This window comes from Pavona decussata, unplaced genomic scaffold (assembly GCF_977016875.1).
Source record: "Pavona decussata unplaced genomic scaffold, jaPavDecu1.1 SCAFFOLD_108, whole genome shotgun sequence".
NCBI classification, from domain to species: domain Eukaryota; kingdom Metazoa; phylum Cnidaria; class Anthozoa; order Scleractinia; family Agariciidae; genus Pavona; species Pavona decussata.
Genome location: NW_028145522.1, coordinates 72710 through 87025, shown reverse-complemented (window position 1 = coordinate 87025; position 14316 = coordinate 72710). Strand labels below are relative to the sequence as shown.

Sequence of the window (14316 nt, the reverse complement as noted above, 5' to 3'; positions counted from 1 at the left end):
ACTCCCAAACACACTTACTGTGAAAGTGCCGTTGATTGTACAGCTTAATTTCGAAGGTTAATTAATTGCCTAGCTAATTTTTTTCAAAAACAAAAAAAAAACCCTTTCTCTCACCGTAGAATTGACCAAATTAATAGTTTCCTTCACTGTAATCTTCGTAAAACGATCCTCTAATCATTTAGCAATTTAATAAAAACTAAACTAGTGAGCAGCACTCTGCGAACTGTAGTTGTATAACTTCTTTATTTCTCCTACGCGTTTCGTGTGACTAGCACACACTTCGTCAGGGAGTTTAACCATACAACATGATGTGCCTGTATATATACCTAACTCATGCTTAGAGTTTACATACTTTCGTAAAAACACACCTACGGAATTGCATATAGGAAAGACAAACACCACTGCAATGCGTCTAGGAAACAGACGGTAGATTTCGGCAAGGCGTGACATACTTTGTGCGTGATATAATTTTGGGGCCAGCTGAAACTGTGGGCCCCAAAAAATAACTTACAAATATTAGCTAATGTCGCAGTTTTCTTGTAACATACAGTACAATCTAATTCTAGTAAGATAGTGCTAACAACACTCTTAATACGTGCGTGACTACAGTTAAAGGTAGTCTTAAAAACAATAGTCCTACCCAAGCTAGACTTATTCTTAGGTTTCTTGTAAAGCCATTTCTTTCTGTCACTGTATCGTATTTCACGAAACAATGGAAGCAGAAAGCTGAAAGGATACCCCCTAACTCGTAGTCGCTTCCAGAACTTTTCCCTAGTTTCATTAAATGAATTAAAGGAAGAACTGTTTCTAGCGTATCTCATTAATTCCCCTTTGATAAAGGCTTTCTTATTGCTAGAAGGGTGAAACGACTCGAAGGGTATGTACAGATATTTGTTTAGAGGCTTTAGAAAGGTGGAAAATTGCAGCACGTTCGAAGAGGTATCTCTATAGAGAAACAAATCCAGAAAAGAAATGCTACTTTCGCTAATACAATAGGTAAGTTTGATTCGATCAGTTTTGCTATTGAGAGCGTTAAGAAATTCAAAGAGGGTACCTTTAGGCCCACACCAGATAGCAAAAATGTCATCAATAAAACGCTTTAATAGCGTTAGATATTGGGCGTAATATTCCACAATATCCTTCTCGTGATGAAACATAAAAGCGTTAGCTACCGTGACTGCAAAAGGCGTGCCCATAGCGATTCCAAACACTTGGTGAAAAATATCCGGGCTAAATTCTGAATATATGTAATTATTATCAAAAACCAGTCGATCATTTAGTGTAAGTAGTACAATTTAAGTTTAGTTATTGTAAGTTATGCTACGGTATTGTAAGTAACGTGTGGTATTGTTTAATTAGTAAGAAATGTTAGTATTGTAAGTTATGTTTTGTTTGGAATAAACTTGCATAAAAAAAAAAAACAGTCGGGCGAGCTAAATCAACTGGAGTAGCACTTTATATCGAAAATACAATTGCGGAATTTGCTAGCCGCAAACGACCTGTGAAGAAATCGAAGCTGACTGAACCCGCAGTCGAATACGACGCCACCGGTTGTTTTTGCTGGATTCCATCAAAGCGTTTTATTTGCTAACTTGACCGCATTGAATGGAGACGGCAACGAAGTCATTCACAATCACTGAGGATTAAACTTGTTGTTCGAGAGTAGGACAATCTGCTTCTCTTCGTAGAGAATTTCGACATCTCGGGGTATCATGGCTGGTTTTTGTTTCGTGGACGAGATTTTATGTTCGCGAGCGATCTCGACCAGGTAAGCATTGATAGTGTCGGGAATAGTAGCTTGGCACCGACAACGTCACACAGATTTGGTTCAACTGATTTAAAGTTTTAATTCCCACGCCTAGATTTACAGCTTCATTTCGCCTCGCTCGCGCACACCTCTCCGTCTCCAACTCGAGTCAAAATCACACTGCTTTGTTTTCCGATAATTGAAAGATAATCAATGTCAATCAATGTCACTTGAATGTAAATGTGGTAACACAACTATTTCGACACTCTTCTCCCCCTATTTGTCTTCTAGTGAGGCAAATATAATAACAACAATGAGTTATAGTTTACAAACAGTTTTAAAAAAGGTTCAATGTTTGTTCAGTGTTCCTCTGCGCGTTCGTCGCGCACGATCTCCGCGATCCTCTGACGCGCAGCCCCGGCTGCTGCTCGTGGTCTGAACTCTCGTGCATGAACGTTTAGGGGGTCACTCCCGTCTTTCACTGCTCTGTCACATGATAGCTCGAGGGGGTACAAATGCTGCACTGGTCTTTCAAAAAAAAGACTTCCCCGCCCTCAAACACACTGTTCTCACGACTCCGTCTCTGCCTGGTATCAGCTTGTCGATTACGCCGATCTTCCATCTGCCCCGGTTCCGCTCTTCACCCTTTATCAGCACAACTTCTCCAACTGTCAGCTTCATTTCTCTTGTCTTGTGGTTCAGGTTGTGTCGCTCTCGTAATGCTTTTAGATATTCAGATGACCACCTAGACCATAAGACACCCTTGCATCTCTGTAGGTACCTGGCTCGTTTTCTTAGATCACTCTGCTCGATTTGCTCCGGGTCTTCCTCAGGCACCAAGTTTGGCTGTCCGAACAGCATTGTGGCAGGTGTCAGCAGCGGCATTTGAACGTCATCTTCCACGTAGCTGAGTGGCCTGGCGTTTAGCGTTGTCTCGATGTCTAGGATGACGCTGTCCAGCTCCTCCCACCGGAGGTTTCCTTTTCCAATGGACTTGTACAAGGCTTGTTTCATCAACCCGATCATTCTTTCGAACTGTCCGCCCCACCATGGGGCTCGGCTGAGGTTGAATTGCCATTCTACATGGTGCTTGGACAGCTAGTTGTTAAGTTTCTCCTCCTTTCTCACTCCCCTGAGCCATTTTTCCGCTGCAATGAACATTTTGCCGTTGTCGGAAAATATCTTCTCTGGTCGACCGCGTCTAGCTATGAATCGCTTCAAACTTCGCAGGAACTCGTCTGTAGTTAAGTCAGCCAGCAGTTCCAGGTAAACAGCCCGTGTACAACTGCACGTGTACAGCACGACGTAGGCTTTCCGCTCCTGCTTCGTCTTCGTTAAGTATTTGATAGGACCAGCGAAATCCACTCCGACTACCTTGAATGGCACAGAACGGTCGGTTCTTTCTCTAGGCAAGTTTCCAGGAGGCGGACGCAGGGGGTGGGTGTGGCCTGGAACCTCTTACATCCGAAGCAGCTTCTTATGGTTCGCTTTACCAAACGTCTCAGACGTGGTGTCCAGTAATTCTGTCTCACCGCAGCCATAGTCAGCCCCACTCCCCCATGCTGTGTCTCTTCATGAGCGTGCATTACCAGTTTCTCACTGTACACATCTTCGTCAGGAAGGTAGATCGGGTAGTCGCCTTGTATCCGCCCTTTGCATTCGTACAGGCCTCGTTCGTTCGTCTGCAGGTTAAGCTCGAGTTTGTCCACCTCGAATTTCCTAGCGGTTTGACCCCTGTCTTGGACTCTTCCTATCCACAATTCAATTGCAGCACTGGTCTCTTCAGTCTTGAGAGGGTCAATCATTGGTTTTGGGCGTCTTGTTCCGCAGTTCTCCCTGAATCTCAATATCCACGCAGTGATCCTGATCGCCCTCCAGAAATCCCACTTCCGCACCACTTCATCCAGCTCGTCCTCTGCTTTACAGGCAACTGCTAACACGTCCTAGATCGCTTTTGCCTCTGTTTGCGTCTCTGAAGTCGGGTTTGTTACGATGGGTGCTGGCCATTTGTCTGGGTGTGGCAGCCAAGCTGGGCCCGTCAACCATAGGCTTGTAGTTCCATCGATCGGACCGCCTCTGCTACCCAGGTCTGCGGGGTTTTCTTCTGAAGTCACATGCCTCCACTTGATGTACGACTTCTCCTGGATCTTGTGCACGCGGTTTTGGACAAACTGTCGGTATTCACCGTTCCCTTTGATCCAGTGTAGAGCCACGGTACTGTCTAGCCAACTGTACACCTCTCTGATAGGGAACCCTTGCAGAGCTTCCACCACGTTGTGCAGTAGATTTGTCGACATGTGACCGGCCACCAACTCCAGCCGGGGTATCGTGAGGCCCTTCTTGGCAAGCTTTGACTTTGCGGAGATCAATCCCTGATTTGTACCCGAATCTTGAATAACAACCGCGTACACCCCCGTGGACACACCGTTCTGACTTGCATCTCCGAATGCGTGCAGGTCTATCGCTTGTATTGACTCTTGGAACTTGACCAGGCTTCGCGGCACTCGCAGATTCTCTTCAGTAGTCTTCTCCCATTCCTTCCAACGACTACGGAGATCACTGGGAAGTTCCTGATCCCACGGGAACTTCATGTCACAAACTTGCCGGTACAACATCTTGCTGACTAGGGTTGTAGGAGAAACCAACCCCAGGGGGTCATAGATTCTTGCAGTAGTAGTTAGGATTCCTCGCTTCGTCACTTTCTCAACTGTCGTCTCAGGGAAGCTTAATACGATAGTGTCACTTTCCTTGTTCCAGGGCATTCCCAGTAGCTTGGTTTCCCCTTCTCTCACTCCTCCTAATTGTTCTTTGGCGTAGCTTTGTTTAATCTCCTCTGTGATGGGTACTTCACTCTCCAGTGCTGGTACGTTTGAGTGCCACTTGTGCAGTTCAAACTTCGCTTCGCCGAAAATTGATTGAGCTGACCCTTTTAAGTGCTGGGCTTTAAGGACTGTCTCGCCGCCGGTAATCAGGTCGTCCACATAAAGACTTCTCCTGATCTCATCGACCTCCTCCGGATGCTTTGTTTCAAGGCTTTGCAGGTGTTGATCAATCACTCCGCCCAGTAAGAACGGTGATATAGCTAGGCCAAACAGTGCCCTTGTGAACCACAACGTTTCTACCTCTTGTGAAACGAGATCTTTCAACCAATGAAAACGCATCACATCTCGATCCGGTTCGCGGATACGTATCTGTAGGAAGGCCTGTTTCAGATCTCCAGCTAGCGCTACCGGGTGGAATCGGTTGCGCACAATAACACTCCAGAGCTTGTTCTGCAAGGGTGGGCCTGGTTCCAAACACTCGTTCAACGACGGTGAGTTTCCGTTAGGTCTTGCAGAAGCTCAAGCAGTTTAAGGCCTGGGTTTGAAGGGTGTTCAGAAATTATGAATGATCCCCTATATCTTCGGTTTGTCTGCCTAGAACAGGATGAAATTTTCCCTGAATATTAAACTTGATGTTTTCTTTTGCCTTAACGTATAATTTTGATCACGTGACACATCACGTGACCAAAAAATGAGAATTTCGTAAATCGGCGATATGGCGGCGAATTTTCTTTATAAAGATAACTGAATTAGTTTTTCCGAAGCAGATTTTAAATATTTAACTTTCTACGTTTGGAATGACTGTCCGTAAGTTTTTAAATTGGAGAAATTAACGATCAAAGGTTGAATTGTGGACTAAGAAATGACCTTTGCCCTGATAATTTTTTTCTGGAAAACAATGGACGATCATTTCAAACGTGAAGCGATGGAGATATTTAATATTTATTAGAAACGCGTTTTTGTTTAATGTTATCTCTTAAAACCGTCGCCTACCTGTCAAATCTTTGCTTTTTTCACAAAAATGATCACGTGACATGTCACGTGATCTTTAGCACTACTTATTATGCTAAAAAATTTTCAGAATAATGAGATCTTTTTATCTTCCAAATTTCAGTTCAGTGCCATTGAATTTGTTAAAGTTATCTACAATAAACCATTTTTCCTCTTAAAAGCCCTTGACCCAGGCCTTAAACTGCTTGAGAGCATCGTACACGATACGGAGTTTCGTACTCTCAGCTGCGTCACGTACTACCGCCTTGTGAGGGATATAAAACTCCTTCGCTACTGGTTTGTCTTGGACACGCTCCACGATCCCTTGTGTTAGCTGATCTTGGATGACAGAGTCGTATCTCTCCAACAAGTTTGGCTACTTCTGAAGACGTTTCACGAGGCTTTCAAGTCTTCTCAAACTCCCAGCTTCGTTGTTGGCTAATGGTGGGTGATTTGCCTTCCATAGAAGGCCAGTCTCATAGTACCCTTCTTGGCTTCGCCCGAGCTGTTCCTTGAACTCCTTGTACACGTTCTGTTGATCGCCTGTAGGATGGTCTTCAAATCGGAGAACGTCCAGCCTGCAGAGATTTTTATATTCGACAACCGACGTCTGTGTTAGCAGCATGTTGGTTAGGTCCACTTCCTTCCCGGGCGACATGATAGTCCACCCCAGCTGTGTAAGTTCGGCTATTGGTTCCCCTGGATTTCCAATCTTTGGTGAGGTCCGGGTCTTTATCTGGGTGTATTCACTAGCTCCTAGGATAAGGTGCACGGGAAGCTGTGCTTTGTTGACGTTGTCCGCCATCTCGACTTCTTTTAAATGGCTGTAATTTGTTGTCAAAGTCTCGTACTTGGGATTATCCAGTGATAATAGAACCCCCCGATCCACCTTCGTGACTTCAACATTCAGAGTGAAATCTCCCGCTGTGTTCCGGATTGTGAGATTATGGACTTCTATCTCTTTACTCGTAGCTTGCATCATCATCTCGATTCTCCTGAATTATTTATGCACTGCACGTTTGTGTAATCGGTCAAGCAATGCCGCGGAAGCGTACGCGCTTCCCGCCCCAGTGTCCAACAGCGCGCGACATTTGCCGCCCTCTACATCAACAATAACGACCGGGTTCATGACTGATCTTTTCTCGGTTGCTACGAGCATGTGCTCCCTCGGCTTATCGCATATCGACGTGTGATGTCTCCTGATGCAGATTTGGCAAGTTATCGTGCATCGACATTGTGCGGCTTTGTGATTAGTGCCCGTGCAATTGTAACACAACTGGTTTTTGGCTACATATTTCCTCCGATCGGAAACTGAGATTATCTTGTCACAATTTGACGGCTTGTGATTGACGCTATCATAGTAAACACATGGCTTTGGCGCGGCCTGATTTGCGCCCGTCTGCTTCGCTTGAAAACTCCTACTTTTGTTAGCGGGCCTTACGGATGGTAGCTGGGATTTCTCGGTGTTTCTCTCTTCGGATTTGGAAGGGTTTCTTTCCGTCCATTTTCGCAGGGCTTCGACAAGTTGAGGGAATTTCCAATCTCGCCAGTCATCATCGGTTCGGACTAAGTCTCCCCGAATGCCCTCTAGTTTGTCTAGGGTTAGTCTAACGTACCCATTGACTTCTCTGAGCTTGCCCATCGTTTCTAAAGCTTGCACGCTTTGAAGTAATTTCTCATAGAACTCGCTTATCTTGTTTGGGTTAGAACTGTGAAACGTCGGCAGAGATATGATGTTGTTTACATAAGCATTAATTATCTCGCTCTCTTGGCCATACTTGGTCTGGAGTATGTTTTTCGCTCTTTGATACCCCTCAATTGAGAATGGTAGCCCGTCTATTAACACTCTGACTTTCGGGTCTACCAACTTCTTTGGGTAGGAAAACTTGGTTACTTGGGGAGCCCCAGATTTGTCGATTTCTGCTTCAAATTGACCCCAAAATCTCGGCCAATCAGCGTGTGTACCTTTGAATTTCGTAATCACGAGCTTTGGTAACTTAGCAGCACTGTTTGCGGTAAATTCTTCCTTTGATTGCAATTTCCGCCCCTCCTCGATTTGCTTTTCGTAATTTAGTTTTTGTTCGAACTTCAGTTTCTCGAACTTCATTTCTTCTTCCAAGTTTTCCTCCCTCAAAGCGGCTGCCAATTTTTTGTTCATGCTCTTTGACCTTCTGTGTTTCTAGGTCCCTCGCGCTTTTACTTGCTAGACTTAAATCAACAATGGCCTTTTCATACAACGCCACCCTGTCTTCAAGTTTTGTGCTCCATTCTCTTATCGCGTCTACTTCACATCCCTGTTCAAACTTAATTTCTTGCGCTTTTACCTTAAGCTCGTGGATTTCTTCTACCTTTCTTTCCAAGGTCTAGCGCTTTCTTTCCATGGGCGTTAGGTCCCCAGTTTCAGCCGCTTCGTGCTCCTTGGTAAACTCCAACAGCTTTAGCTTGGCTTCAATAGCTTTCTCGATGTTCTCCATTTTCTCTCGTCCTGGCAGGGTCGCCACTTGTGTCGGGAATAATTGCTTGGCACCGACAACGTCACACAGATTTGGTTCAACTGATTTAAAGTTTTAATTCCCACGCCTAGATTTACAGCTTCATTTCGCCTCGCTCGCGCACACCTCTCCGTCTCCAACTCAGAGTCAAAATCACACTGCTTTGTTTTCCGATAATTGAAAGATAATCAATGTCAATCAATGTCACTTGAATGTAAATGTGGTAACACAACTATTTCGACAATAGCATCATTTACCGGCTTGAACTCTGTCAGTAATGGTACTGAAATTTATGTTTTCGTGATTTAAATTCCTTATATCCAGGCCAGCACAAATTGCTCTCATTGAATTACAACTGTAACATTTGCCGTCGTGTGAGCGAGCTTCGAGCTTATTAATTAAACTCGTTTAATAGCTTGTTGATGGCTTTTTCATTTCGCCAGACTGAAAGAAAACCATAAATACTCCTAAATGAGACGGGCTTAAACTTTTCGCCTTTCATATTTTTCAGTTTCACCACATTTTTAATTCAAGGACTGTTAAACAGAGTTCAAACCAAGAGAAAATGTTGCACATACGAGCTTGAGTATTTCAACATTTCGTTTACGAACAGCTTACCGTCAAAAAAGTTTAGAGCGTATATTGTTTTCTGGTACTGGTTTATCGACCAGCAGGTTTATCTCTTCTTCTGTCACAAAAGCAAACCGTTCCCCCATCTTGACATTCATTTTAATTGCAAACTTGACGCTCCTTAAAGTTTTTGAAATTGGGGAATATCACTTGGGGAATATCCTCGGATATTCCTCAGTTTTAGCTGGGGTATATTTGGTCACGTGAGGCGTTTAGACCAATCGCGCGCGAGCGAAAATATTTGATGGATTATAATTCTCAACATACGCACGGCCGTGCGTCCATTCGATGACGTGTGCAACTTGCAGACAAACTCGGGTTTCCGTCGCTTAAAGTTGTTACAAATTTTCACCGGAAATGGAACTAGAAAATAATGAAGTACTACCCGACTTTTCTCTTGAAATGGAGTTTTTAGCACCCAAAGAGAAGAGCAAAAGCAGTAAAAAACGCGTTTTCCAAATTTAACAGAGCCCGAGCTGCAGAAAATTCTCGCGGAAAGGCACTCCGCTCGCACTAAAAAAGCCACAAATTGGTCTGTGGCAACATTCAAAGGTAATTATTACTGTTTCTTTCGTTTGTTCATGCTAATGAAAAACAAGAAGTTACTTAAAGACTCGGTAACAAAATTATTAAAACGAAATAATCCGAGAAGAAAAAATTTCCGCAGTTGCTAAAGTGTACGGTATTTGACTAATTACGCAACAACAACAACAACAACAACAAGTAAAGTTCTTGACAACTTGTATCTAAGCTGAGAAATTTATTCAAACACGGTTAAAAAAATCTTCACGCATTGTCTATAAACGAAAAGCAAACATTATGGAACCCATAATGTTATTTATGTCGCGACATGGTGCCCGCGTGATAACCCGTTGAGGTCATCGGTGCTAGGTACCAAGATTGCGTAAAGTCTAACCAATGAGGTGTTAGGGCGGTTCTGACGAGGTTGATATTCAAGATTCCTTGAAAAAAGCGTCCTTCCTTCCCTTGCCATCGGTGTGTTCATATCAAGGACAAGCTTTCCCTCACAAACCTATTCAGACAAGTTATCACTTTGGATATTTCTGTTTTTAATTGTTGCATTTCCCCCGTTTTTGGGCATTGGTGTTTATTCTCGAGTATTTTCCGATTTGTATCGTGGTTTTTGTATCTTGGCGAGATGGCGCCAACTCGTGTTTTCATCCTCGGGCATTCTTTTATCCACCGCCTGCGGTCGTTTCTTATTGCAAAGTATAGTCTTGCTTTCCTGACCGATTTTCACTTGATTGATGATCTCGTTATGAGATATGGCGAGGGACCGGAGGGAGAACAATAGCTAAGACTATTCAACACGTCCTTGGGGTCGTTGAGTTTCTTGCCCTAATATCGTAATTTTACAGCTCAGGACTAACGACTTGGCTTTCCTTTCCGCCGTTGAGACTAGTTCAGCGATCGAGGACCTTGCCCGGTTGATGTTTGAGTCTTACGGTGTCCAATTTATATGTGTATGTCAGACGATTTATCTCTAGTTATCATTTTAACTCAATATTTACAAGTTGTGTTTGAACCGATTACCAATGTCTTATATTGGTGTCACCGGGGTTTTAGAATTGTGAATCCCGTTTTTTCTTGCTTGCAATGGTATTCCTTTAAATATGTTAGGACAGTACAATTTTTTTTTTCGCAGTCTGAGAGGGGCAGTATTGAGATTTTTGAGGGCCATTGCGCCTTCAGTGATTATATTGAATTTGAAAGATACCTGCCAGTTCCCATTTGTTTACCAAGCCGTTTTCATTTGTGATTGTTCGTGAGTTCTTGTTTATTTGTTCACTGGGTAATTCCCATTTTTCTTTCAAGGCTCACTGGGTCCTTTGGACCATGTACGTCACGGTAATTTTTATCGTGCTTTTCACGGCTTTGGTCATGTTGTTTTTGTGCTTTCACTTTGCCACATGAGTGTACAACCCACTTGATCGCCCCTTTGGGGGTGTGTCCAATGCACTCGGCTCTGTGATATTGCACTTTGTTATGGCTGGAACTTGGCAGTGTTTGTTCTGATCCATTTTTCTTTGTTCTTTTAATACTTGTGCAATGCTCGACCTGGTTGGGCCGGCATTCTGTTTCATTGATCTCGTTCTGCCCTAATCACACTGTCTTTCTTGAACCCACAAATTTAGATTAGCGAGGAATGTTATTGACCTCGGCATTTGTTTCTTTCGTCAATATATCTGTAATTTAATTATAGGCCGGAACACTGTCTCAAGGTGTTTCCTGTTTGGCTCCTGTCTTATCCCCTTACCGATTTTCTTTTGCAAGTAATATTGCCTCCTGGAAAGCGTGCCGCGTCAATCTCTACAGCCACTCGTTAATCAAGGAGTAAACGGCCGAGATTGCCTGAACTGCTGAAGTCCCACCGATAGCAACACAGGGTAACCCAGATATGGTGTCCTTTGACGTCAATACTTCATCTCCACCGTGGTCGCTCAAGCAGTACAGTCCGCGCTTTCTCAGGACCACATCGCGGCTTTCTTGACGCCCAGGATCACAGACGGACTTGGCTGTATTGAGCAAGCTGTTGCCACTGCAACCAACGCCATTGCCGTGAGTAGTACATTTGCAGTGACAATGCCGCCGTTGTTGGTATCATTTAAAATAAGCAGGACTTTCAAGGACAAGTTTCCCCCCCCCCCCCCCCCCTTTCGCCAGCCAACGGGTTATTGCTGTTTCTTTGTCTACTAGTCAATATATATTAGTGGCGTTGCTTTTTGCCCCACGTTTGTTAATTAAGTTTAAACCGTTTACATTTATTGCGGTGTTGTCAGTTTTACCCTTAATAAACCTGCCACATCCGGGGCCAGATTTATCCAACACAGTTGGGTGGTTTCAGTACTCTCGGTTGCGTGGGACTTACCAAAGTAATTTATCACAGAGTTCACGTTTAGCGATCTTTAGCTAGTCTAACAGGCAAATGTCGCGACATAAATCGTATTAACATTTTTTTAGCTTGGTGTACTGAGAGAAAAATACAAACGCCGCTTGAAAATATGACACTTGGTCAGCTGGATACAAACCTTCGCAGATTCTACCCAGAGGCCAGGAACAAATCAGGAGAAGTGTACAGCAAGTCTACACTCCTCGGTTTTCGCCAGTCCGTGGAACGATTTTTAAACGAACCGCCACTTAATAAAGGCCTAAAGCTTTCGTCTGACCCGAGGTTTAAAAGATCAAACGAGATGCTGAATGCCCAAGTTGTCAACCTGAAGCGTCAAGGGAAAGAAAACGTAAAGCACAAGCCGACAATTGAAAACGAAGATTTGGTGCGGCTTAAATCCTCACAGGTTCTTGCACTGAGCAACCCACTCGCTCTTCTACGAAATGTATGGTTCCATGTGGTTCCCTTTTTTTGTAAAAGAGGTCGGGAGGGACAGAGACAGCTCAAACCGACCAGCTTCAAGTTTGAAGTCGACCCCACTGGCCGAAAGTACGTGACGATGGCACATGACAAGGCTACAAAGAATCATCCCGGTGGAGTATCTGACGTTCCCAGCACAGAAAAGTACGCCCGAATGTATGAAACAGAAGACCCGAACGACGGCTATAAGGCCTTGGAGCTGTACTTGTCGAAATTAAATCCAAAGTGCAATTCGTTTTTTCAATAACCACGAAAGAATTGGAGTGTTGGAGACAACGTATGGTATGAAACGCGTCCCGTCGGAGCGAACTCGCTCGACTCCATGATGAAGAATATCAGCGAAGCAGCATCCCTGTCAAAAACCTACACGAACCATAGCATCAGAGCAACTGCCATAACTCTGTGGTCTAACGCAGGGATCCCCAACAGACACATCATGGCGATCTCCGGCCACAGGAGTGAGCAAAGTCTTGCACATTACAATACGCGCCCATCTTCGTCTCAGCTTCGCAGTTGCAGTGAAGTTCTCTCAAGAAGCCTTGTGCCTGGTTCATCTGAGTCTTTTACCACTGCTGTTTGCAGAGAAATTCAAAACAACAGTGTGGTCGTCGCACAAGCAAGCTCCTGAGCTCGGTCTTCTCCAACTGTACCGTGCAGAACGTAAACATCGTTATGAATCCAAACTCCAGTTTCGGCCGTTAACTTTGACTTGAACATTTGACAAATTTGAGTACTTTGTCATTCTTTGGACTTTGAAAAACGTTTGTCTACATTTTCATTGACTTTCAACATATTCAAAGAAGCAATTTTCATTGCCAATTTCGGATGAAACGTTCTCGTTCACAAACGTGCATTGAGAGAATTTTGTAATCGATCACAAATAAACCTGTTTTCCGGGCACTATTTTCTTGTCACTATGTTATAAAAGAATTGGTTCATGCCTTTAGCTGTGCGTATATCGAGTTATGGATGCATTTGGGAAGTTTGGAGAGCACTCAAGAAGCTAGTAAGATTTGCTCTCGGCTACGCCTCGAGCAACTCTTACGTTTCTTTCGTGCTCTCCAAACTTCCAGCGTGCATCGATAACTCGATATACGCACGCTAAGCATGAACCAATTCTTAAATACAGGCACATCATGTTGTATTGTTAACCTCCCTGACGAAGTGTGCGCTAGTCACACGAAACGCGTAGGAGAAATAAAGAAGTTATACAACTACAGTTCGCAGAGTGCTGCTCACTAGTTTAGTTTTTATTAAATTGGAAGCAACGAGCAATAAAAAAAGAAGATTTTTACTCTCGAAGACACAGTTACTGTGAAGTGCGGTTCACGGAGCAACATAAATTTCACAGCTCAATTAATTGACCGACAAAAATTATAAAAACTATTTCTCAGTGTAGAATCAACCAAATTAAAAGATTCTTTCACGATAATGTTGAGAGAGAGATCGTCGAATTATTCGGTGAATTATTTAGAAGCTATGAAAATAAACATGAAGATATAAATTGTGGAAGATATGAAGTATTGAATATCCGCTTACTACGCGTGTTCTATTTTACGCGTAAATGAATTTATTGAGATACTCCCTAAAATTATTTCTCAGCGAGGATTTGATAAAAATAAAAATTTCTTTCACTATCATATTCAGAAAGGGATGTTCTTATCATTTCTGGATTTATTTGTAAGCATCGAGCAACAGCAACGAAGATTTTCACTCCGTAAGAGAGTTACTGTTCAAGTGCCATTCGGTTTGCGGATAAAATTAATGACGGGTGAATTAACTGACTGGCAAACTCGGAACACTATTTCTCAACGTAGAATGAACCAAATTAAAAGTTTCTTTCTCTGTCATCTTTATAAAACAATCCTCTGGTCATTTAGCGAGTTATTTGCAAGCAACGAGCAATGAAACTAATAATTTTACTCTCGAAGACACAGTTACTGTGAAGTGCTGTTCACTGAGAAACAAAAATTTCACGGCTTAATTAATTGACAGACAAACTTATAAGAGCTATTTCTCAGTGTAGAATTACCCAAATAAAAAGATTTTTTCGCTACAATGTTGAAAGAAAGATTGTCTAATCATTTCTTTGAATTACTTAGAAGCTAGAAAAAACAAACATGAAGATATAAATAAACGAAGATATAAAGTATTGAATTTCCGCTCACAACGAGTGTTCCATCTTACGCGTAACTGAATTTATCAAGATACTCCCTAAAAATAATTCTTAGCAAGGATTCGACT

The 14316-nt window shown here is 43.2% G+C and overlaps 1 protein-coding gene and 1 pseudogene across 1 annotated transcript; one reads left to right on the top strand and one right to left on the bottom strand.

The window, feature by feature from the left end:
* Nucleotides 1-1787: 1787 nt before the first annotated feature.
* LOC146470946 (uncharacterized) lies at nt 1788-9563 on the bottom strand (annotated as a pseudogene).
* A 2106-nt stretch (nt 9564-11669) lies between these two features.
* On the top strand, nt 11670-12678 carry LOC146470945 (uncharacterized). Its single transcript, XM_085121362.1, has one exon. The coding sequence runs from the start codon at nt 11705-11707 to the stop codon at nt 12317-12319; it is 615 nt and encodes a 204-aa protein (XP_084977488.1). The 5' UTR covers nt 11670-11704; the 3' UTR covers nt 12320-12678.
* Nucleotides 12679-14316: the final 1638 nt, after the last annotated feature.